Source organism: Mauremys mutica, chromosome 23, assembly GCF_020497125.1.
Source record: "Mauremys mutica isolate MM-2020 ecotype Southern chromosome 23, ASM2049712v1, whole genome shotgun sequence".
In the NCBI taxonomy this organism is placed as follows: Eukaryota; Metazoa; Chordata; order Testudines; family Geoemydidae; genus Mauremys; species Mauremys mutica.
Window position 1 is genome coordinate 13,000,144 of NC_059094.1, and position 25,747 is coordinate 13,025,890.

General features: G+C 46.7%; 1 protein-coding gene across 5 annotated transcripts in view; it reads left to right on the plus strand.

The window, feature by feature from the left end:
• RUNX3 (RUNX family transcription factor 3) overlaps nt 1–25,747 on the plus strand; it is a 147,563-nt gene that overhangs the window by 30,326 nt on the left and 91,490 nt on the right. For 2 of the 5 annotated variants that reach the window (XM_044997433.1, XM_044997434.1), the window contains exon 4: nt 1,234–1,374. The exons of the other annotated variants lie outside the window; for them this stretch is intronic. In XM_044997433.1, the coding sequence (XP_044853368.1) occupies nt 1,317–1,374 (58 nt within the window). In that variant the 5' untranslated portion in view covers nt 1,234–1,316. The remainder of the gene's footprint in view (nt 1–1,233; nt 1,375–25,747) is intronic. 5 annotated transcript variants of the gene reach the window in all.

Genomic DNA, 25,747 nt, shown 5'->3' on the forward strand with positions numbered 1-25,747 from the left:
GCCAAACCTGCTTTGATGCCTAAATACCTTTGAAAATCTGGCCTTTGCACTTCCCCACCTGCAGATATCAAAGCATCGTCGTTAATAATCAGCTGGTGACTATTACTCCTGAAAAACAAGGTGCCAGTCCCTGCAGTTTTACCCAGGCAACATTCACATTGACCCCAATGAATAAGCACTACGCAGCATGAGCAAGGGCTTCAGACTGTGGGCTTGAGCACCTTCCTTTCCCTGGAATGCGATTCTACACCTTTAAAGAATGATGAATGGCTGCAGTGCCTCCTCTTCAGCTAGCCATGTTTATTCTGCCGCATGTGCTTTGTGTCTTGCTTAATACTAATTCACATAAAATCCCCGCGAAGAAGAGCCACCCATCCACACATATGGAAATAGTCTCGACACGCAGTAACAATAATCAGCCAAGAGAGCTGGGAGTTAGAAAGCCATGTACAGCTAAAAATTATGATACAGACAAGTGGTAAATGTGGGAGAAAAGGCAGTTAAAAGGAGAAAACCACTGAATGTAAATGGGTTATTACTTCAATCAACCAATTAGAAATCTGAAGTCTCTCTTCTGTCTCTTTTGGGGCAACAATATAATTAATTAAAAGGAAATGTCTCGATGCTTCTGAGTTCTGCTTCTGTATGTCATTCACCATAGGGTCCGGGAGAGTCAACCAGGCCTCCCATGAACTAATAAATATAAACCATAAAAAAAAAAAAAAAAAAAAAAGAAGAAGAAGCCACAAAGATGTTTCATGCCCCGTTGACATCACGGGTCAGCTGACTCTCCTCTTCCACTCAGCAAATGACTAGCTGGAGTCTTTTCTGTCTCAGAACCGGGGTTGAGTTAACACTCTTTCAGGCCTCATAGGAGACCACAGAACCACAAGCAAACTGCAATCTCCAGTTTAGAAGAGTACCTGTACCTCAGCGAGGAGGTTTCTCCCCCCCCCTTGGTTGTTAACACCAGCTGTATTTTTGTCTGTCTAGGGTAAGTTCCATTCATTCATTCATTTTGCTCTCCATACCTTACACCGCCCTCTGTCTATCTCTTTGCAAACCCTGTTCTCTTCCCCCCTGTTCGTACTAATGAGCCAGCGTGCATATGCTTCTGTTGAAAAACTTGTGGCTAAGCATTCCTGTGGCACGGCAAAGCCAGATTCTTGGTTACAAACAGGCACTTAGCTTCCTTGTGGATTTCTCTCTCTCTCTCTCTCTTTTGTGTTTCAGTTCAAACTTATTTTTTCAAGACTAGCGGGGGGAATATAAACAAACCACAAGGACTGGCCGAAGAATCATCTTGGGCTGGGGTCATGGCTTCCAACAGCATATTTGACTCGTTTGCAACCTATTCGTCAACCTTCCTCCGTGGTGAGTAGAGCCCTTGTTTTCATCTTCTTCAGGGCAGGAAACGTTGTTGTTTGTCACTGAACAGCAGCGTATTTTAATAACTTCGCTGGCACATCTTCAGTTGCATGCTAGCTGTCGTGGGATGAGTTTTCTGTTGTGCGTGTGACCCATGCTTAGAGCACTCCGTTGCTATGTGAAATGATGAGCTTCTGGATCTTCTCGGCGCTTCTGTCCAGGCCCTACTTTGATGTGCCTTTTCCTTCGTGATGACTTTTTCACACTGTTGTTGACTCACCAGGCGTGGCGTGAAATCGGTTGTAGGACCGTGAACATTAACTGAGTGGTAATTTGTCCAGAGGGCATTGCTTGGTGCTAGATATGTGCTATATTTCTTTCAGTCCTACTCTGCCTGCATAGCCAAAGTAGCTAGTATCCAGGCACTGTGGGGACAGATGCCTTAGAATATGCATAACCAGCAGGTGAAAGGAAAGAACTTAAGTCATCAGGTAAGAGCTGCAAAAGTTAATATCACTCAACATTTTCCGTTTCTAAGGAGAAAGCTAGCTGTCCAGGGCACAAGAGGGTTTGAGGATGGTTGCTTTAAAGGTAGACTTGAAAGGCTTTGCTATAGTGTGTGTGAGCATCTAGTGTTTCACTTTTGAAAGGCACTTCAGAAATGTAATTGCTTTGGACAACGTTTATTCCACCTACTCGTTCTGCTCCAACCCACAGCAAATGCACAAAGATGAGGCTTTATATCTTTCTGTTATCACAGAGGGACCTTACATTTCTGACGTTCAGCATGTGATTAGGAGGTTTAGCTCCGTCCTAGAGCATTGCTGAATTGGGTCTTGTTTACAGAGCGCAAACGTCGGATCATTTTCTGCCCTCATTTTCTTCTGTATCAATATAAACTGGGGACCACAACTGGGTTGAAAGCTTTACTAGGCCACATAATGAACCTTTTATTTGTAAATTTCAGCACGAATGTCCAAAAGAGTCCGAGTGTGAAAACTGTTGCTTGAATCTGAGTGCCCTCACTTCGTTTTTACTCGGCACTTTTGCCTGCATAAAAACAAAGCAAGGTGCCTAGGATCTGACCCAAAGAATTTAAACTAGACTGCATTTATTTTTTGTTGTATGGCGAAGGCACCTTTTTCTGCCGTGCATCAGTGTGGAAGCAGGCTCCAGCATATCATTCTGTCACTCTGTTACTTGGGAGAATACTGCAAACTGGGACAGTGTCATTTTTTTCAGGCTATTGATGTAGAGGGACTATCTCGTGCTCTGTGACATATTGCTAAAATCGGGGGTGTTTCTCAGTGTTACCTGCTTTTGTAAATCCAGTAAATTGCACAAAATCAATTTGTGCGATTGCAAGTCCTGCTATCTGGGATGCTGGTTACAGAATACTTTAAAAACGTAACTCATCAGGACATAAAGAATGCGCAGGTGGTCTTCTCACTAACTTATTTTGAACTGGGGAGCTTGGCATGTTCTCAGTTCTAAAACCTGTGAATGAAAACCAGGATGGACCCAATCTTTCATTCCTTGTGCAATCCAAATAATCCCTCATTAATTCCCTGAGTTGAAGATGTCTCAGGAATGCAGGATTAGACCTTAACATTAGAGTACTACAGGTATGCCAGAACACTGTAAATTGTGGGGGTTTGTTGGATATTTTTGTACTTGTTTTGTAGCTGAATTTCTAAAACAAGATAAGACGTTCAAGCTGATTCCAAAGATAAAAGCATTAAAAAAAAATTCTCAAATAGCAACTTAACACAATATACTGAAACTAAACGGATGAAAGAAAACGGTGTCAAAATCAATCAACTTGATACCCATCTACTAAAATGATTGGGGATAAATCTTAAGTTGAATGTTATCTAGAATTAGCAAAATACTACAGAAGTCACTAGACCATATTAGGATTTTACCAGTGTCAGAGACCAGAATTTGGCATAGTGTTCAAAAATCCAAAAGGTTACATAATATTAAATGGATTAACATTATTAAATCTGTCCTAGTACATTTACTGTATTTGAATTTTTTTCTGAGCGGAGTGTGTTGGAAAGTGAGAATAATGAGCCAAATTCTATTTTTAGTTACATTGGTGTAAATCCAGAGTAGTTTCCTTGACCTCAGCAGAGTTACTCCAGGATTTACAATGGTGTAAATAAGAATGGAACCTAGTCCAAGGTTGGTACTTATCAAAGTGGAGTACAGTGTGAATATTCAGCAATAAATATAGTAGATCTTTATATCCTCCGCTGTGAGATGGTGTCATGTATCCTTTGTACTCCACAGAGCTAATTAAAGGCAGTCCTATGGCAAGAAAATAAGAGAAGTTTATAAAAAACATTTGCACGGTCCTTTTAATCTGTGCTTTTCCCGCCACAAGCCAGATGAAGAAGTGCTGAGGATCGATCATAAAAAAAAAAAGAGAGAGAGAGAGAGAGACAGAAATATCACATCTTGAATTCAATTTCCATACAAATAGGAACTCATAAAAGTAATAAACATTTTTGTTTCAGACATAATTTTATTAAAGGGGGGGGGGAGAAAAATGATTACACTGAAGATGGAGAATAGCCAAATTGGGAAACATTTGTTTACGATTAAGACAAGAAATCCTTGTTTCTTTAAGAGGTTAGATGTGTCCTTTCCAGTGCAGTTGGGTGCATAGCTGGATCTGGGCGAATAGTTAAAACATTCACGAATGTTTCATTTGAATTTCAAATGGCTTTCTGATTCAACTACATTCATATTGTGATTGATTTTCTGTCCCTGTCCATGCAAATGGCTATTTGTTTGCACAAATATTTAAGGAATGAAACAAACACACAATTCCAAAAGCTATTCACTCTTCAGACTGGAAATGCTGCCCCCCTCTCCTTTTTTGCAGTATTTTTCACTTACCCAATCATGAAGCAGAGGCAATGCCATGTGATTTAGGATAACCAATCACAGTCCAAGTAACTGGCCGAGGCTGAAATGTAATTGCATAAAGTGAACAATTTTGGATATAAAATCTAATTTAGAAAAATGGGCTGTTTGAGGGGAATTTGAGACCAGAGAAACCTTCCTTAGAGGTTTTTAAGGCCCGGCTTGACAAAGCCCTGCCTGGGATGATTTAGTTGGGGATTGGTCCTGCTTTGGGCAGGAGGTTGGACTAGATGACCTCCTGAGGTCCCTTCCAACCCTGATCTTCTATGATTCTATGACTGACTAGCTGTATAGGAGAAACTCATTGCCTACAAATAATTTGCCCAGCTCTTCACATAAATCCAGAGTGAAATGTAATGAAGGTGCAGAGCACTCCTGCAAAGTCGGAGAATGCCTCATTCTTGCTTAGAAAGGAGAAATACGCATGTAGGAGAGACACAGCCAAATTTTCATAAGTGTTCTGGTGCCGAGATCCTCAAATGCCCACTGATTTCAATAGGTGTTAGGCTTTTAAATACCTCTGAGCATCTGAGTTTCAGCTCCCACACAGTCACCAAAATAAGTGGCATGTTGGGTTATCTTGAAAATCTGACCAACACTACACGGCCAAATTCTGCTCCTAAATTTGCTGGTTTAAATTGGGAGTGACCCCATTGATGTCTAGTGCTTAATAGTTCATTCCTGCGTGCCATGAATAATCAAAGCTCCCAATGAAATAAGGGGAGGTGAGGCATATGGGGAAGATTGGATTTCTTTGCCCCCGCAAATACTTTCTGTTCCGTAGGTGTTACATTAACGCAGAGTATTTTCCATGTCTCTCGTAAAGAAGAGGAGTTATTAAACTGTGCTGGAGGGAATCTTTCTCCAATCTATGTTACTCATCAAGGCCGTTGACACTGAGGACTGTGGCTGGTTACAAGAACCATCGCCCACTGTAATTTGATCTTGAAACTGCTTTAAGTAAGTCCATTATCCCGTTGGCATCTCAGTCCACCTCTATGAGCGTAGCTCATCCAGCCACAAATGTCACATTCATTAATCATACTCGTGTTATGCTGGCAAAGGCTTGAGAAATGATCACCTGGGCCTAATTTCTTCCCAAGCACCCTCAACTCCACAGGGGCTTCAGTGGAATTAGTGCCCACCGGGCAGTTTAAATATAGACAGCGAAACGGATCATGAGCAATTGTCCAAGGGGCCAGCAAAACTCCGTTGCTTCACAGAGGTGGGTCTTAAAGGTAGTTGATTTCGCTCTGTCCTTTCACTGGAGATTCTTGAGTTACTTCATGTACACCAGTGGTTCTCAAACTTTTGTACTAGTGACCCCTTTCACATAGCAAGCCTCTGAGTGCGACCCCCCCCCTTATAAATAAAAAACACTTTTTAATATATTTAACACCATTATAAATGCTGCAGGCAAAGCGGGGTTTGGGGTGGAAGCTGACAGCTCGCAACCCCCCCATGTAATAACCTCGCGACCCCCTCTGGGGTCCCGACCCCCAGTTTGAGAAGCTCTGATGTACACCAGCTAAGCCTTACAAGACTCATCTGAACAAAGGCTCCTCCTCTTCTGGCCGCTCTTTGGGGGCAGGGACTTTTTGTTCCGTGTTGGTCCAACACTCTCCCAGTGGGGTCCTGGGCTGCGGCTCCTGGGTGCCACTGCAACACAAAGAACTGTGAACCGCAACGCTACCCAATGGTTCAGCACAGGAAGTGCAGGCGAGATCTGATGCAATTTGGAAGGGAACTTAGAGAGATGGAATGAAATTACCAGGGCTGAAATTGGGCCAGGGCAGGGGGTTTAGCTCCTGCTGTTTCAAAAAAATACCCTGGGATCTTTAAGGGCCACAAGGACACTAGGATATACATCCTCATCCCCAGTGCTTTGATTTGGTGAGGATGGCTTTGCCAGACTCCAACTTTTCACCTGAAAAAGGATAAACTTCCTCCCCTAATTCAAGTATTACCCCCAGCACCCTGCTGGTCGGGCACTGGCTCAGTGAGGGGCTTATCTCTTGCTGACCTAAGTGCTCTAGTAGCTGGGACTCCTCACGAGACCTGGGTTCTATTCTTGGCTCTGCCCCATGCTGTGAGGCTGGTCACTTCATCTCCTATGTCTTGCCTATTTGGTTGTAGGAGGCAGGGACTACCTGTTTCTGTGTGTTTGTACAACACCTAGTGGCTCTGATCGCCACTGGGGTCTCTCAGTATTTCCATACTACAAATTATTGATGGTAACTGACACCTCATCCTGGAGATGTTGCTTAAACATCTCCCATCAAAGTACTAAATTAGCCTAACTTGTGACATAGGATTTAGGGAAGCTGGCATGACTGCAGCACACACGAAACTGTAGTGTACAAGAAGTCCTTATGGATACTTTAAAACGGGTGCTTGAGGCCAGAGTTTGCCTGCGGTTGCTGGTGAGTGCTGACTTCAAGGATGTCAGGAATGTGCTTATTCACGCTGTTTCTTCTTAGCTCGCAAAATTGTCAGTAGCTCTACATACTATTGAAGCAATGGCTTCCCGCCATCCTTGGCTTCCAAGCCGCCCAGCTCCGAGCATGGTATCCCTGCAGCGTGCTCTGCTGCAAATCATCTAGGATGATCCTGAGTTCACGAACAGGCTTAGGTTTCAGATCACTGACGTTTTATATTTTTCCAGTAAATGTCACTTGGGCCCCGTAAATCTAGTAACGCAAAGGTGTGGCTGGTCAAACGCTGCCATCTGTACGTTTCCCAGTGAAAAGAAACTTATGATTTTTCTTTCCATCGTCTTCCCAGCTGCGACATGCCCCCGGTGAGTCTCCTAAATCTCAACAACATATCGTGGCTTACCTGGGGTCCTTCTACACTGCAGGCCCAGTTCTGCTGCTTTTCCCCGGGAAACTCTCTATGAGTTCAGTTTCAATTGAGGTCTGCCTGTGTGAGAACGGCAGGATCGGGTCCTCTGCTGGGAGTTTAAGGCTGAGTTTTATCTGCGCAACCAAACCTATATAAAATTTCAACATTAGCTGAGACAACGTGGTCTAGTGGGTAGAGCCTTAGAAGAGTTGCGTCCTAACTCCCCACTCAGCCGTTGAACTTGCATAAGACATTTCTCGGTTCTGCATCTCAGTTTCTCTTCCCACCTGTGTCTCTTTAGATTGTCAGATCTTCAGGGCAGGGACATGTCTTACTTTATGTATGTACAGCACCTACCACAATGGGCCCAAGATCTCGGGAGAGGCCTCTAGCTGCTACTGTCATACGAATAAGAGGCATCAGCGGTGCCGTACCACAGAGCTGTTAAAAATACAGCAGCCAACAAGAGGGAGGCAAGGATCAGGGTGCAATTCTCAAACTTCCTGTTTGACCTGGAGCAGGTTCCTTAATAATCTCTCTGGGCTTCAGTTCCCCATCTGCAAAATGGGTTTAATACTGACTGAGCTTGTAGGGATGTTCTGATGCCAAACAGATACCTAGGCAGACACAGAACTTAAAGCAGAGAAGAAATGCAGGAATACAGGGGACACAACATGGTATAATACCAGTACAAAGGACTTCCCACTCTGTACGAGTATTGGATCTGCAACAGCATCCCGTTTAACCATCTCCTGGTCAAATCGGAAGGGCCACTCTGATTAACGCCCTAGGCTAGGACTCCCCTTTACAATCAGGGCCCCCCCCAACCCCGAGGATAACGCATGCCTCCTTTCACCCCGTCTCCATCTCCAGCGATATCTCTCATGCTGCCTTCCTAGTTTATGGGGCTCTGGTTTTCCAGAGACCTACAAGTCCTATCCACCCGCTACAGTATTAGCCATTAAAATGTCCTGTCTAACCTGGGAGAAGTGGAAAATCCTCCATGAGCCAGTGCTTGCTGCAGAGAGTGATAATCCGAAAACAGACTGCATGCTCTGTGTGATGGGTTGGGTGTACCCCAACCGCCAGGCTCTAGCGGTTAGTGTGTGCTCACCCCTGTCATATGATAGAGATCAGAGCCTTCTTAGCAACCGTGTCCCATGTCATGTGACTGGAGCCAGGAAACCAAGATCTCAGTCTTTTACCGGCAATCCCGTGTGTCACACTTTTATTACACACAGATTGGCAGAGAAGGGGCTAATCCTCTCCCTCTGGCTAGAGGAAGGCTCAGTGTTGCCTGCCTTGGCTGCAGGATGGCAGGTCTGGGGAACTAATCCCCACTGCACCATTAAGGGTGCGCTGTGGGAAACTGCAGACCGTTGCAGGCATTAAGGAAGCCTGGCTCCTGGGAAGAAGGATGGAGCTGAGAGAGGAGAACCAGGAGAAAGGGTCTTTGGTTCTTCTTCCTACCTGGAACTTTGAACCATGCTTCAGATCTTCGTTTTTCCCTGAGCTGAAACAAACTGGGCCTTTCCCCGCTTCCACTGCAGACTTGGGCTGAGGGAAGCCCTGCGGGCTCTGTGTCAGGGAGACTCCTTCCAGTCACGTCTGTTTGACAGTAAAACCCACTGCAAAGCAGTCTAGGCGTGCAGGCCCCTCTACCACTCCCACCAACCCATTCACCGGCTGTTAGCATTGATCACCTAGGGGTTAAAACCCTTTTCTCTGTCGAAGGAAATGGAAAGAACCAAAGCAGAGTGAGCTCCCGGGACAAAGAGGCAACTGACTTCCTCACCAGGCATGTCTTACCAAGGTGTCCCGAGAGTTTCAGGTCTGCTGCTATTCTGAAAGGAGGCCACTTGAAAGCCAGTAAATTGGTTCCAGACTCCAGCAATATGCTGGCCCTAAAGGTGTATTGAGAAGCTACCCCCCACCACACACACACCCCCTCCCCCAGTCAAAAACCTCAGCAATTTAAAGCCCTGGCCCTGAATCTAATAACTCCTTGTTGATTTTATTTCTAAACTGCTCCTAATTTGCCCGAGCTGAAAGACCACCCTATTTGACCAAAGCCACTACCCTGGGCACGGGGGGAGAAGGTGCAGAACTGGAATATTCCTTTTGATCGCTCCATTCACCACAATCCTGGCTGAGTCTCTTGCATTAGCATGAACACTTCCGCCCTCTCGACACATCTGTAAACAACTAGGGCTCTATGTCAGATGCCTCAGGAGAGAACAAGAGCAACCTCCCTTAACTGCCTTATCCTTATGAAACGCGAAGGTTCTGCCTCGGAGAGGCCACAGAGCAACAGGCACAAAAAAATCACGACCCACCAGAAGGATCTGACAGGAACAGATCAAATGGGATGCCAGTTTTGATCTGCTTCCAAGCAACTGCTCCCACCAGAGCCAGGAAACATTTGCGATTTTTCTTTTGGAGTGTGAGTGGTGCCCAAAAATATCTTGGTTTTGCTGTCTTGATCTGTTTCATCCTCGCCCGAGGAAGTCCGAAGGCACTGGCTCCCACCCTGCACAAAGCATTCTTGACATTTTCAGGAGCATTTTCTGGGACATCTCTGAGAAAATTGTCTTCCCCATAATGGAGGCTAGAAGACGAGAACGTTCTCGAGCAGCTATCCAACTCAGCGACTCAGACAAAAGAACTGAGTTTGCTGGACCCCCTGAACATCTCGCCACCAGATCTTCCCCACTGATGACTCTGATCAGGAAAAAAACCCTTCCTTACAGCAAAATCTACTCGACTGTGGAATAGCCTCCCAAAGGAAGTCAGGGAAATCCCATTGTACAATAGGGGACGATGCTGCACTTGCTTGGAAGAAGGACCTATCAGATGACCTGATAGGTCTTTTCTATCTCTAATTTCTGTGGTTTTATTAAGATACAAGGAGACAGGACTGCTGAGGCAGCAAAAACAACAAGCACCCAGGAGTATAAGTCAGCTGTATTGCTAGCCACCAAAGATGAGTCTGAAATGGAACAATAGGTCTGCAGCTGATGAAACTTTGCAGCAGTTTTAGCTGCAGATCCGGATCTGGATCCGCTTTGTAGTACAAGCCTAGCTCTGTAATTACCTAAATTGGAGCATCCAAAGCAAACGCCCCTACGTTTGGGGTGAATTTCAGATTCAAATCCAGAGCTGATTTCCACACCTCAGGTCTCTCTTGTGTTAGCAATATATTAGCATGGTCGTTCATTCCCTTCCCTTGGGAACGAGTACAACCCAAAGCACCAGATGAGCCATTATTTCTTCATCTTTTCTCTGCAAGGTCAGAAATGTCACTGAACTTGAAATTACACCAAGGAACAGACCAGAGCAGATTAGTCAGAGGTTTCACAATGACTGTTTTCTAGAGATTGTGGTCTCGGTCATTCAATAAACACTTGTAGGCCAATGTGCCACTTGGTTTGGGTCACATCCTGCTCTCAGTTACATGGGACGTAAATCCAGAGTAACTTTGCTGACTCCAGCAGCGCTACTGTGGATTTCAACGGTGGTAGCGACGAGCAGAATTGAGCCCTTGCTCGTTGTGTGCTACTCCGTCCACGCTCTCCTTGGAGGCGTCAGAGCAGTATCTGTGTGGGTGGTGCGAAAGGGTAGAACTGTGAAGCTCAGGAAATAAATGGGAAGGCCACGCACAGGTAGAGAGTGCAGCGATTCTTGGTAATGTTCTGGTGGACGGAAATTTTAGCCAGTTCATTTTTGGCGGCAAACCAAAGGCAGAGCCAGGAACCAATAATTCCTATAAAACAGCGGTTTTCAAACGGTGGGTCGTGACCCCGTTTTAATGGGGTCGCCAGGTCTGGCGTTAGACTTGCTGGGGGCCTAAGCCGAAGCCCGAGGGCTTCAGCCCTGGGTGGTGGGTCTCAGGTTACAGGCCCCCCATCTGGGGCCAAAGCCCTGGGGCTTTGGCTTCTATGCTCCCACCCCCGGCCCAGGGCAGTGGGGTTTGGGTGGGCTCAGGCTTTCCCCCCCCACACACCCGGAGTCATGTAGTAATTTTTGTTGTCAGAAGGGGGCCCCGGCGCAGTGAAGTTTGAGAACTGCACTGCTATAAAATGAGGGGGAATGTCCAGGGCAGCTGTTCAGGATAGAATATCCCGTGTCCTCCCTTTGTTTTCTGTCCTTCCCTCCTCTTTCCTTCCCTCCCTCCTCTTCATTGCTTTCGGTCACTGGCTCCCCCTCACGCGCTGGAGAGGGTCTCTCCAAGCCAGGGTTCATGTCTGAGGAACGCCCGCAGCTCTCTGTCAGCTCGAAAGCAGGCGTCTCTCCCCAACAGAAGCCGGTCCAGTAAAAGATAGTCCCTCGCCCACGTTGTCTCTCGGATAGACACAACGTCGTTCTCCGGGTGTGTCCAGGCAGCGCAGCCTATCACAAGCACCACGGTCCCCCTGAAAAACACGCCGTTCGGGGGCTAGGAAGCAGCAGTCCATACCCCAAACCATGCTCCAGATCCAAACCAGGAAATGACGGCGGGAGATACCCATCAGAGTTCATTATCGACCCTAGCATGGGGGATGATGAGCATCCTCAACTCTCCAGGAAGTCCCATAACAACCATGCATTGGTATGGTCGTAGGGCCAAGATGGGCCCCCCAATGCTAGTTGATGTCCACGCACCTAGTGACAGATGGTCCCTACAATCTGAGCAAACAAGGCTGATAAAGGAGGTATTGTCAGCCTCATTTTAGAGATGGCAAACTGAGGCTCAGGAAGGGAAGGTATCTTGCCCCCAGGTATGGAAGGGGTCTGTGGCAAATGCAGATCTGACTCACACTCCAGTGCCTTACCGAGGCCGTTCTTCTTCTCCAGATGGGCCAACAAGCTCCCGTGCTCCCAAGGTCATTGCAGAACCTCTCTCCTTTCCATGCCAGCGCCCTGCCCTATTCCCTAAGCCAGTGGTCCCCAACGCGGTGCCCGCGGGTGCCATGGTGCCCGCCAGGGCATTTATGTGCGCCCGCCTAGTGCCCAGCAGGGGAGAGAAGCCGTGGCCCCACGCCTGCCGGGGACAGAGAAGTCAGGCTGCGGGCGCCGGTGTTCTCCGTCCTCGCGGCTTCTCTTCGGCTTCTCTCTTCTCTCTGGATTCATATATTATGTGATATTAAATATGATGTTTTTTTGTATTATTTAATGTACAAATACAAAATAAGCCTTGAAAAATTGTTGGTGCCCGCCCCGCTCTTCTGAAAACATGAATGTGCTACTGGCCACAAAAAGGTTGGGAACCACTGCCCCAAGCCAGGTCTAGCTGAGTGGTTGCTTGCTTTGAACGGAACTCTTTCCGGTTTCATGGGATGGGCGCTGTGATAAAATGCCCCACTTGTCTCATTTGTTGTAGGCTGGAGGCAATGTCCACTTCAACACAAGCAGAGGTTTTTGATTTTATAATCTTCCCGTAATTCACCACCTCAGGATGCCTGCTCTACAAACTTTTCCTTTTAATGGATTTCTGTGTTGCTTTTTAACCACGGAAAACTGTAACCCTGACAATATTTCTCTCTCTCTCTCTCTCCTGCCGTGTTATGTGAAACGCCACATCTCAAAGCGGAGGAAGAGGGGAGTGTAGGAATGACTCATCTATAATGCAATGTACGATAGGGGTAGATTCCAGACGAAAATGTCTGTGGTTTCATCAAGACTTTCTGGAGTATTTCTCTGAACTAAAAGAAAGGAGAATATTTTTCCACATTCTAAATAGCACCTACATGAATCGCCTCACGTGGCAGAGCTAAACTGGTCCCTTTTCTCTTCTTGTTTAATTTATGTCACAAAATCCTGGAAAGCATTGTGTATTATTTTACTACAGTCGCACTCAGAGGTCCCAACTAAGAGCAGAAGGAGACATGCATTCCCGGATCTGAGGCACTTACGATCGAAGGCCCCGATCCTGAAATCTGATCCCCATGGCCAATATTTATTAGTCTTACAATAGCACCTAGCAGCTGCAGCTGAGATCAGGCTCCCTGGTGCTAGGTGCTGTACAGACACATAACGAGACAGTCCCTGCCCTGAAGAGTTTATAATCTAAATAGAGAAGGCAAAGGGAGTGTTATCCCCATTTTACAGCTCCTGAGGCACTGAGAGATTAAGTGATTTGCCCAAGGTCACAAAAGAAGTGAGGAACCCTTTAAATGACAGAACCCAAATATGTGTTTTGAGACCATGCTACCAAAAGCTAATTCAGTGGGCCGCATCTTGAAGTCTTTGCTGTTTGTTTAACAAAAGGTATGTCTCGACTGCAAACGCTGTGTACAGGTAGGCCCCTGAGCTGGCTCGAATCCAGGGAACCATAGCAGTGATGACGGCACATGGGGTGTAAAAAGTTACTGTGTTTCAAGGCAGAGGTGGCTGCAATTCAGTGGTGGGGAAAATGACTCCCGTGTGTAGGTTGTTAAGCTCTTTGGGATGAATGACTCTAAGGCCCTGATTCAGCAAAGTACTTCAGCAGGTGCTGAATTCTTAGACCAGCAGCAGACATATTGAAGTCAGTGTGCGGCTGATGGGAATCTAATCGCACGTCCTGGGGTCACGCCACACACAGGAACTGCCTCGGGCATTTAGCAATCTGGGAGGCAGGTCAGAGAGAAGATTTCTGCCTGGAAACTGAGCTAGATTTGGAGAAAGGAGGCGTTAAACTGGGGTGTTCTCTAAGGCGCCATAGAGGTCCCATTCCTACTCCCATTGATGGCAACAGTGGAGGATCAGACCTTAGTGCTAAGGGGTGGGACAGAGCTTGGGCTGGAAGTCTCCACAGCAATGATACAGTCCTGCAGCCCGAGCCCCATGAGCCCAAATTGGCTGGCACAGGCCAGCTGTGAGTATAGCCACTGGAACGAGGGGGGCTGGAGGGGCTGCCGCACCCCCTGGCTTGAAGTGGTTTCCATTATATCCAGGGTTTACAGTTTGGTTCAATGGCTCTCAGCACTTCCACTATCAAAACTGTTCCAGCCCCCGGCTGCATGTGTCTAGTTGAGTTTTCCACTTGTGTTTAATGAGGGCAGAGGCAGGGAACACGCCTAGAGTGGCGGTTTAACCCTTCGCCGATTGCCATGCATGCAAAACAGCTACTTGCTGTGAAAGTTTTCATGAATCAAACATTCATCTGACACGAGCAATCCCTTCAATGACAATGCAGCTGCCACTGTAGTGTGCAGTAGCAGTGTCGGTCCCAGGATATTAGAGAGACAAGGTGGGGGAAGGAATATCTGTTACTGGACCAATTTCTGGTGGTGAGGGAGAGGAGCTTTCGAGCTGACACAGCTCTTCTTCAGGTCCTGAAGCTCTGTGAGCTCTGTGTCAGCTCAAAAGCTCGTCTCTCTCAGCAACAAGTTGGTCCAGTAAAAGATATTAATTACCTCACCTACCTTAGCTCTATAATGCCATTCCCAAACTGGCTACTGCTCTCGTAAACCTTGCATGGGCTGGTCACTCATGAGGCAAAGGGCAGAGAAGGAGAGAGGTCATGCAATTGCACGGCTGTCGTTCCTTTCATCTGAGGCTCGGAAAGTGCTCAACAAACACTGGTGACTCCTCCATTTTACAGATGGTTACACAGAGGCACAAGTGTTTGAGAGACTGACGTCAGAGGGCAAGTGTGGGCAGGGAATCCTGACATCAGAGCCCAGGAAGATCCACCAGTCGTGCAGGGCAAATGACACATGGAGAACGCCACTCTACTGGTGTCCAGGGTGCGTTCCCAGGACAAACAAGAGTGAAAGTATCCAAATGGCAATTTGCACAATCGGCCTTAAATTTGGGGGACACGCCCATTTGAATCATTGCAGGCAGATTGGGACATCCGGGCACCTTCTCTGTTCTAAATTCCGCCCCCCCCGACTCCTAAGTAGAGCTGAGCAAATCATTGACTTTTCAGAATGGTGGCCAAACTGTAAAACAACAACAACAAAACCCAGTTTCATTTCAAACAGAAATTGAATTTTTTCAATTCTCTCGCCGAAATGGAAATCCAAAAAAATTTAATTTGGTTTGAAACAAAATGTTTGGAACGTTGAATCGAGTCCACATTTTCAAAAGGGCTCATGGTGATTTATTTTTAAATGAACTATTTTGACATTTCTGGGGAGGGGAATCCTTTTGTTTTGTTTTGGCCAAAATTATTAGTCAAATTCGACTCACATTTACAATTAGTTTCAGTGCCTCCCGACATGTCTTTTGGCTAGGACACTAGAGCTAATATCTATTTGTTTTTTAACAAGAGGCCCATGTGATCTTTAATTATTATGGCCAGCTTCCTGGTTTAAGTCCCAGCCACAGATGGGTCTTAAGAAACCAGATACAATCAACATCACAATGGATAAAGTGTAGGGTATTTTGCTACTGGGAGCCGCGGTTAAAGAAGAAAGTGCTCTGGTTATTATTTACAGAAGATCCTAAAGGCCTGAGTCAGTGATTGGGACCCCACTGTGCCGGGTGCTGTACAAAGATGTAGTAAAAAGACAGGCCCTGCCTCAGTGGGCATACAAGCTTGGTTAATGACAAGATGCAACAGGTGGATATGGTAAATCACTAATGGGAAGAAGGCAGAACGTGGCTGCAGTAGTACAGACATGTTGCTACATTTCTCTTTGCATGTACAATGTAGCTCACATCTGCCTGCATTAGGCTGCATGTCAGAGGGGATTACTAAAGAGGGAGTTGAGGGACATTTTTAATTTCACACCTCATAATATTCTATCATGATATTGTTAGGCCAGGGAAGCAGTGTCGTCTCATTAGAGGCATTCAGATTTCATTTAGGTTTTTACAGTGATTTCATGGATGATAAATTGTACTAATTCCTTTAACGCCAACTTCACTAAAATGCAACTACTTTGTCTGATGCTTACCGCAGCCTGAGACACGTCAGCTTTGTGTTTCACGTCATGCAGACATATAGGAGCTGCTTGCTATTTGCATGTTACAAAAGGGGATATAGACAGGCAGAACCTTAGCCAGGAAGCTAATGAAAATGGTCTGAGAGACAAAATCCCTTCAGCAAATGACTCAGCCGAAGATAAAAGCTCAGAATGTGGTCAGTGAATCAATTCTCTTTAACCTTGCCTGCTTCTTCATGCCTGATGGATGCTACCATGTTACCTGGAAGCCATGTTATCGTAAAGGTCTAGAAAACATGACCTATGAGGAAAGATTTTAAAAACTGGGTTTGTTTAGTCTGGAGAAGAGAAGACTGAGAGGGGACATGAGGACAGTTTTCAAGTATATAAAAGGTTGTTACAAGGAGGAGGCAGAAAAATTGTTCTTCTTAACCTCTGAGGATAGAACCAGAAGCAATGGGCTTAAATTGCAGCAAGGGAGGTTTATGTTGGACATTTGGAAAAACTTCCTAACTGTCAGGGTGGTTAAGCACTGGAATAAATTGCCTAGGGAGGTTGTGGAATCTGCATCATTGGAGATTTTTAAGAGCAGGTTAGACAAACACCTGTCAGGGATGGTCTAGATAATACTTAGTCCTGCCATAAGTGCAGGGGACCGGACTAGATGACCTCTCGAGGTCCCTTCCAGTCCTATGATTCTATGAAAATAACATGTACAAGGCAGGCAGGAGACCTGAAGTAAGCACCCGTAGCCTGGATTCAGAGCACATCTTAAGAGCATGATTTGAGAGCATTGTTATTAGAGACAGGCATGAATTGGAGCCTCCAGCATCTAAACCCCCTGGAAAGTCAGATCTGGCTCTGGATCCAGACATCTCACTTCAAACCCCAACTAGCTGGGTCAAAGGAGACTCTCCATTAACTGCTTCCTGTGTAGGGGCTCTGATGCACAGCTGAGCAGACCTGACTCCATCATGGACAGCACAATGGGTGACACATACACTCTAGCCAGTTCATTAGAGGCACAAATCATTTTCACCCTATTGTGTACATTATACAAAATAGCCTATAAATTATACTGCCAGCGTATTGTTACCCATTGCAAATATCATCAAATTACTAAAATTACAGGATATATGCTTACTGCTACCTATATGATCAATATAGATTAGAATGGACTGTATTGGTGGGATGCGCTCAGCACTGGTCTAACTCTGCTCCCACCGAACTCATTGGCCATTTTACAATTAACTGCGGTGGGGACAGAGTTAGGCTAACACGCAGGGCTTTTTAAACATCTCTCTGCTCTGCTGTAGATCAGTGGCTCTCAACCTTCCCAGACGACTGTACCCCGTTCAGGTGTCTGATTTGTCTTGCGTACCCCAAGTTTCACCTCACTTAAAAAACTACTTAATTACAAAATCAGACATAAAAATACAGAAGTGCCACAGCCACACCATTACTGAAAAATTGCTGACTTTCTCATTGTTACCATATCATTATCAAATCAATTGGAATATAAATATTGTACTTACATTTCAGGGGATAGCTCAGTATAAACAAGTCATTGACTGTATGACATTTTAGTTTGTACTGACTTTGCTTGTGCTTTTTATGTAGCCTGTTGTAAAACTAGGCAACTATCTAGATGAGTTGATGTACCTCTTGGAAGACCTCTGCATACCACCAGGGATAATATGTGAACCCCTGGTTGAGAACCCCTACTGTAGACTTCCAGTGTGTCCTTGGGCGAGTCATTTAGTCTCTGTGCCTCAGTTTCTCATCTGTGAAACGGGGATATTGTGTTGGTCTCTACCTCACAGGGGTATTGTGTTGACAAATACGTTAATAACGGTAAGGGCCTAGGTGACGGGTGCCATATATGTACCACAGACAAACTGAGCTTGGGCAGAGCTGAATAATAATAAATAAATAGAAATGAGTAGTTATTTTGGCTTTCACCTCCCTCTCGTCTGACCTACTGCTCCAGGGTTTTCTGCCATGCCTATCCCTGTGGCACTGGCCCACTGTCTCACACCCAAAGTGTGTTATGAACAGGAGATATTGGAGGCGTAACTTCTTACCAAAACACTCCATCTACACAGGCTGTGATTTTCAAAAGGGCCGACTGCTTTGGAGTGCTCAGCTAACCACACCCCGGAGAGCCCTTTCTGAAAGTCAGGGTCCTTGAAGGCCTGTCTAGTTGGGCTCTAAATGGCCCCCAAAATCACTCGTCACTTTTGAAAATCTTGGTCCAAGGGCCCGGTTCAGTATTGCCCTGCTCCGTCTGCAGCGGTTAACATCAGTGCAAAGTGATGTGGGGGTGTTTCACACTCCGTTTGCACTGGCGTATATGGCTCCCCAAGGGGCATGGCCACAATGAACTGGGCCTGAAATTCCCAAAAGATTCCCAGGATAGAGGGCCTTCAATCCACAGCACTGCCTGTCCAGCGCTCAGTCTGTCTGTCTACAGTGCGTAGATGACCCTGTCACTGTGTCGTATCCTGGGGCCTTATGCTCATTAATGTGTTTGTCATCACAGTACCCCTGTGAGGTAGGGCAGTGCTGTGATCCATGTTTTACAGATGAGGCATTGAGGCCTAGAGAGACTAAATGACTTGCCCAAGGTTACATTGGAAGTCTGTAGCAGAGCAGGGAATTGAACCTAGATCTGGGGCTAGGGCCTTAACCCCTGGATCATCCTTCCTCTCTTTGATGCAGAGACTGTCTCTTCACCGCTGTCTGCAAAGCACAAGCACTTCTTGAGTGCTACTGCTCTGTAAATACAAATATTCTTTTAAGCAGTCTCTTCACACAGTTCTCATCCTCGCCCCCACCCCTCCCACACAGCTCTGACCCCAGGGACAGCCTGGGAATACAGATGTGCCTTGCAGCATGTCCTAAAGATGGCCAAAGCCAGGCTTTTTGCCATAGAGTGAATGAAACAGAGGAGAATGAGTGAGGTCCTGTTATGGATCAGGAACAATTAAACCTGTGGGCCAGAGCCTGCAGTCCATGCACAGGCAAGACACCAGATGAAGTCAATGGAAGAGGAAGTCCGTGGGAGGAAGAAGGGTCCAGTGGTTAGGGCCCTAGCCAGAATCTTGTGTTCAAGTCCCTGCTCTGCCACAGACTTCCAGTGTGACCTCGGGCAAGTCCCTTAGCCTCGCTGTGCCTCAGTTTACCAAAATTGGGATAATAGCAATTTCCTACCTTACAGGGTTGTGTGACACTAAAGAATGGGGGGACTCAGATACCGCGGTAATGGGGGGGTGTAAGCACCTCCGATAGATAGTAAGTTGTGCCAGAGTAAAGACTGGGTAAAAACTCAAAAGGCTTTAGAGTCCAGCTCTATACAATGTAGAGTCCTCTTCTGATCTCTGATACAGGACTTTCACACCCCTTCCCTGCAGAGAATGGGCTGTCAAACTGTTACCAGTCGCCAGACTGGAAATGTTTCTCTCTTGTCTCACCTGTTTGGTCAATTCGTCTCCTCTCTTTTTCCCTCCCTCCCCGTCCCGGTACGTTCACAAGCCAGACAAGCCAATGAAGAAAGAACACGGTATCGTGTGCGAGAGTCACTTTCCAAATGAGGTAGCTGCTCTCGCAGACAGAGGAAGTGGTTTCCCAGTCAATGGGAACTATGTGAAAGTTCTCAGAATAGGTCCCATGTACACACAGGTCAGGCTTCCTTCTGATTGAGCAGTTCACACATCAGTCTCTGACAGGAGAAGCAGACAGTGTGAGAACAGCACATGGGAAGAAGGGGCCGTCTGAAAACCCAGGTGTTTTTTTTTTTATTTCTGGTGCACATAACTCCCACACAGGGTATTGAAAAACTCCACCTCTACTGGGTTCTGAGAAAAACAACTGGGTGGCTAACGCCTGGCATTGCTCATTGCTCAAGTCTGGAATCCCCCCTAAGTTCAGCAAGGGTGTCGCTGTCCAGGCCGAAAGCTGAACCAGGAATTTTTCTCCTCACCTGAAAACCAGTCCAAACTTCCCTAATTTAAGGTGATTTATGGCCTCGTGGAGAAACCTCTGACTAGCTCATTCCAGAGTAGCCTCATATTTGGAACGCTCTCTATAAAGGCCCAAAACCCACTGCCCGGATGAATGCATGTGGCTCATTGACTCCAGTAATGCTGGGAATTCATAGGGCCTGAGTCTGATCTCATTCTGGAGTAAACCCACTGAAACCAGAAGAGTTACACCAGAGTAGATCAGCAAGAGACTAGAGTTTGGCCCGTCTCTCTTAAGGCCAGGAGGGACCATTATGACTGTCTAGTCTGAACTCCACGGGCCACAGACTCTACCCAGACTTCTGTGTCTAGCACAGTAACTTGTGGTTGAATGAGAACGTGTCTTTTAGAAGGGTTCTGCTGCAATAACTTCAGCATCCGCAGTGGGTGGCTTTTGTCTTTTTTCTTTCTTTTTTTTTTTTTTAACAATTGCTGTAGAACCGCTTGCAGGTACTTTGGTTTGTGCCTGGAAGAGAACGAAGCCACAAATATAAGGTTTGCTCTGAATGGTTGGTTCTTGACACTCACCACACAGCTCAGGGTTGTGAGCCGACTCGGTTATACTGAGCTCCAGTTGTAAGCGCTGCAGGCGTCGTGGCTCACAGGCTTTGGCAATATTAGAGCCGCGCGTTGAATTCCCGTTTATTAAATCTGCGTCGCTTCTTGCTCTGAAGACACAAGCAGCGCAGCGGTGTAGCGGGCAAGAAAGGACGGGCTCTGTGCATGTCTGTAGTGTATCGCCTCCAGGCCGGTGACATATCCGCTCCACTCCAGATCATGTTATTTAATGGGCACTCCCACTGCCTCTCTTCCCCTTCACTCTGCTCATTTTGGCCTAGTGCCGTTCCTTGGTGAACGATCAGTTTGATGTAGGGTTTGATATTGCTACCACTAAAGTCAGTGATAAACTCCCACTGATTCCAATGGGAACAGCAGTCCTGCTGCGAGGTGTCAGTCCTGCACACACCCATACGCTTAACGTTAAGCATATGTGGAAGGGTTGGCTGGATCCAGGTCTTATACTGTAAACTCATATGGGTGGGGACTGAGTCTTCTTCTATGTTTGTGTAACGTGTGATGCCCATCAAAGGCACTAGATAAATAATAATGAAAGGGAGGCTCTGCTCCTGCAAAGAAGTTACTACTCTCAGTAGTAAATTTAAGTACGGGAATGTTTGCAAGGTGGGGATCTAACTCTGGTTGAAAAATTAGGATCTGGAATTTGAACTCCCCCCCCAAATTGTGGGAGTGTTAGCCCCAAAACAACCCCTTTCCCTCAAGAGCCTATCGAATAAGAATATGACTCCAGACTAATGATCCTATTTGACTGACAACTTTGATTTGCCATTCTGGATGGCCTGTGAGAACCCAGGGAACTAAGTGTGCATCCCCTTTTCCCCGACTGGATGATGTAGGAAGCTAACAACACTGCACTGTCTAGTCAACTGGACTATTGGCAGTTTGCACTGATTTGGTCAGTTACACAAATCACCCACACAAGTGTAGTAGACAACAGGAATTTGCAAAGCCTTTTGAATTTCCTCTTAGCCCCGTCCCTTCAGTTTCTGCCCTTTGGAGAAGATCCATCGCCCTCTTCCTGCTACGTTCTAGTTAATGCCATTGGCACGGTTGCAATGCAGCTAAAAGTGGAGGTCTGAGGAATCTGTTAAAGCCTCTGAGTGCCAGGCCAAAGGCCTGGGGTTAGGCAGGTAGGGGAGGGGAGCTACAGGCTAATGAGCCCAGGCCCAGATTCTCAAAGATATTTAGGCATCTCGCTCCCATTGATTTCAATGGGAATTAGGTGCCTAAATACCTCTGAGGATCTGGGTCATCGCACCCTGGGCCAAGCCGGTATCCAAGCAGCAAGGTAGCTCTGCTCACAAGAGGCGAGGGAAAAGGGGGTTGCTGGATGTCGAATAGTGGTCAGCATTGAGTGACAGACCAAGGTGTGATTGTCCTGAGTGTGATGTCGTCGTATTATTGCCTGTGCCTGGCTGTAGGTCAGGGTTCGCAAGCCTGTTTTGAGGGGGCGGGGGAACGTGTCTCCGTTGTGCTACTTCTGAGCAATAAGTCCCCTGGCTGTTCCCCTGGACCTGTTCCTCCCCCCAGGGGCGGCTCTAGGTATTTTGCCACCCCAAGCACGGCAGGCAGGCTGCCATCGGCGGCTTGCCTGCGGGAGGTGCCCGGTCCCGCGGATTCGGCGGCTTGCCTGCGGGAGGTCCCCGGTCCCGCGGATTCGGCGGCATGCCTGCGGGAGGTCCGCCGAAGCCGCGGGACCAGAGGACCCTCCACAGGCACACTGCCAAAGACAGCCTGCCTGCCACCCTCGTGGTGACCGGCAGAGTGCCCCCTGTGGCTTGCTGCCCCAGGCACGCGCTTGGCGTGCTGGGGCCTGGAGCCGCCCCTGCCTCCCCCCTTCCTCCCATCAGTTCCTTTCCCACGGAGGCTGCAAATACTGACCCACCCTTAATTAGTGGACTCTTGAAAACTTGGCTGTGGTCTTTTAAAGCCCTATCAGGGTAGATTTCTCACTTGTGCTACTTCTTGGCTATAAATCCCCCAGCTCAGCTGCTGTCCCTGCTCCTGCTCCATTAACTCCTCTGGGTCTACTCTAACCTGGGTTTAAAAGGCTACAGCCAAGGTTTCAGAAGGATCCGTTAATTTTGGGTGCCTCGTCTTGAGATGCTCTAGGTCCTAATTTCTAGAGTTGCTGAAGACCCCCTGCTCTATACTTGCTCCACTCCTCTTGAAATCAAAGCGAGGTAGGTCGAATTGGGCTCCTAGAAACGGAGGCCTTCTGTACCCCCAAATGAACGGCCAGTTTTGAAACTGTTGGGCTTAAAATGTGGACGACTGCTCTTCGCTGGGTGACAATCACCCAGGTAAACTCGCACTGACGCGGGGATGAGAGCTCTCTGCCGTTTTGATTCCAGATACGTCCCCCTTGCGATTTTAAAGTTTAGAAGAAACATCGGGGGAAAACAAGAGAGAGACAATAGTGTGTGAATTAGTAATGAGGGGGGAGGGATTATACTGAAAGAAACAAGGCAGGGACTTAGGATATCATTATTGTTGTTATTTATTTGCACTATGTAGTAGGGTGACCAGATGTCCTGATTTTATAGGGACAGTCCCGATTTTGGGGTCTTTTTCTTATATAGGCTCCTATTACCCCCCATCCCCATTTTTCACACTTGCTGTCTGGTCACCGTACTATGTAGTGACCAGGATGGGGGCCATATAGTGCCAGGCACTATATAGACAGACAGTAAAGAAAAGACACCCCCTTGTCCCACAGAGCTTGCCATCTACAGAGACAAACAAACTGGCCCGAAGTCACAGGGAGTCTGGCAGAACCAGGTTTCAGCCCAGATATTCTGAATACAGCTGTGCAAAAAACTGATATTTTTTTTGGTTCCCTGGCCAATCTGAAATACTGAAGAAAAAAAAATGAATGAAATGTTTTGCTCAACCCAAAATGAAATGTTTGGTTTCCTTTATGAGTTTTTTTATTTGGTTACAAAATAAAATAGACGCAAATTTTGGAAATGGTAAGTTGTTTCGAATAGGAACATTAAAACGTTTTGACTTGCTTGGAATGATTGTTGGTTGGTTTCCTTTTCAACCAAAACAAGTCAGCCAATTCGATAGGACATTGCGAAATGTTTTGATCAACCCAAATCTGCATTTTTCAGTGGACAAAAAGTTCCGGGCAAAAACTTTCAGCCTGCTCTAGTCCTGAGTCCTGTCCAGTGCTTTCACCGCTAGGCCCTCCTTCCTCTCCATTCCTTCCTTGCCTTTTTTAAAAACATCATTTCTGAAGGGAATGGGACAGTCAAAGCCTCTACAATTTCCCATAATATAAACACATTTAGAAATGATTACATTCCCCCCGGGAAGAAGTGAGCACAGTGGGAGCATGAGGAATGTATTACTTGAGTTTTCATTAAATAAAAGAAAATATAAAAACAAGCAACATGGAGCGGGGGAAGCAAAAAGTGTTTTGTTGAAATTGATCGTGAAGGGAGATACTGAAAAATTAGCCTCGTTCAACATCACCCTCTGCCACAAGGCAGGAGGGCCCTTTAAGGGAACTGGGTTTCGTCTCAACCCCTTTTGCAATTGACTAGCTGCCTCCCAAGTAATGAGTTTGTGCCCAGGGAGGGTAGGTTTTTTCTGCAATAAAAGACCAGTGGCTCCTGGCTCAGGACAGCGGATCTCAGAGTCCAGGCTCCAGCCTGAGCCTGACTGTCTACACTGCTATGTTTAGCCCTGCAACCCAAGCCCCATGACCCCGAGTCAGCTGATCTGGTGCCCTGGATTTCTTATTGCAGTGTAGACGTAACCTGAGAGGCTGCCGGTCAGCTGGACCTTAGATAAGAGTGATACCTGCAGGAAGCAGGAAGGCTCCAGCAGGAGGCAGGGCCTGATTTACCTGTTTGATTTGTGTAGCGTTGAGCTGTTTTGATTTTAGGGAAATAAAACTCCACCCTGAAGAGAAAGGCCTGAACTATTGCTGGTGGTGGCAGTGATTTCTGATGTGCTCTCCAGTCAGGTGGCTTATAGTCTCCATACCCCTCAACTTCCCAGTACCCAAGTGAGGGATACGATCGCTGGGCCGGATCCTCAGCTGATGTAAACTGGGGCAGCTCCTTGTACGTCAGTGGAGCTCTGCCAATTCACACCAGCTGACCCAGCGTGTGACAACCCCTCAAAATGAGGGAGATAAAAATTATTCACGTGGGGAGACTTTTCAGATGCTGTGGGGATTGGTTCATTCGTTTGCAACTCTCTCTGTAACGTCAGTTTCACGACTCCTTCTGATGTAAATTTCTTCTCCACAATAAAAGTGAAGAGGAGGCTGCTTTGGGGTGGAGTGCAGGCAGTTCCGACATGAAAAGAAATGACATCCCCCAGGAGCAGACACGCTTGAGAGGTTATGCTGCCCCGTCATCCTTGGGCTCCATGGGTTATTTGGTAAGTGGCCTGTGGTGTTAGCTGTATGGGGATGTGATTTCATAACAAAACATGGTTATTGGTAACCAAATAACTTACCAAAATCAAAACCGACTGGGGGGAGTGATGAGAACTATGGTAACAGACCAGACTTGACTCTGACTTATACATCCTCAGTCTGCTTAGTCCACATCCGCAGGGCCTGAGCCTCCTTTTTGCTGCATCCTGTTTTCCAGGTTCTTTGCCTGTTTAGGGCCCAGATCTCATCATACTTACACTGGTGTAAATCCAAAGTCACTCCATCAAAGTCAGGAGAATTATGAAAACCACCAGGGCCCGGGAGATCAGAATCAGGCCCCTTATCGATGTTTGGCTGTAAAGTGCCGTGCGTGCTATGGATATTGCACAGCACAATACTAATAGCAACTGCTGCAGTTCATGGCTATTGCATAGCTGCAAGACACTGCAGTCCTTCCCTTGGGTCTGTTCCCAGCCTTGCAGCTGTGTCTTGGGACTGATCACTGACCGTGCCTCGTGCGTAAAATGGGGGTGATTGTACTGACCTGTGTTGCAGGAGTGCCCTATCTGTAAAGCAGTTTGAGATCCAGAAAAAGTGCCCTCTGTGGGCACAGCACTAATAAGCAGAACAACTGAGAACTGAGCACGCCACTCCGTTCCAGGATGTGTAACACAGTACCTGGGGCTCTTACAGATTTACAACCTTCTCCAATTAGTCCTCACAATGCTCCTGTGGGGGAGGTAAGAATG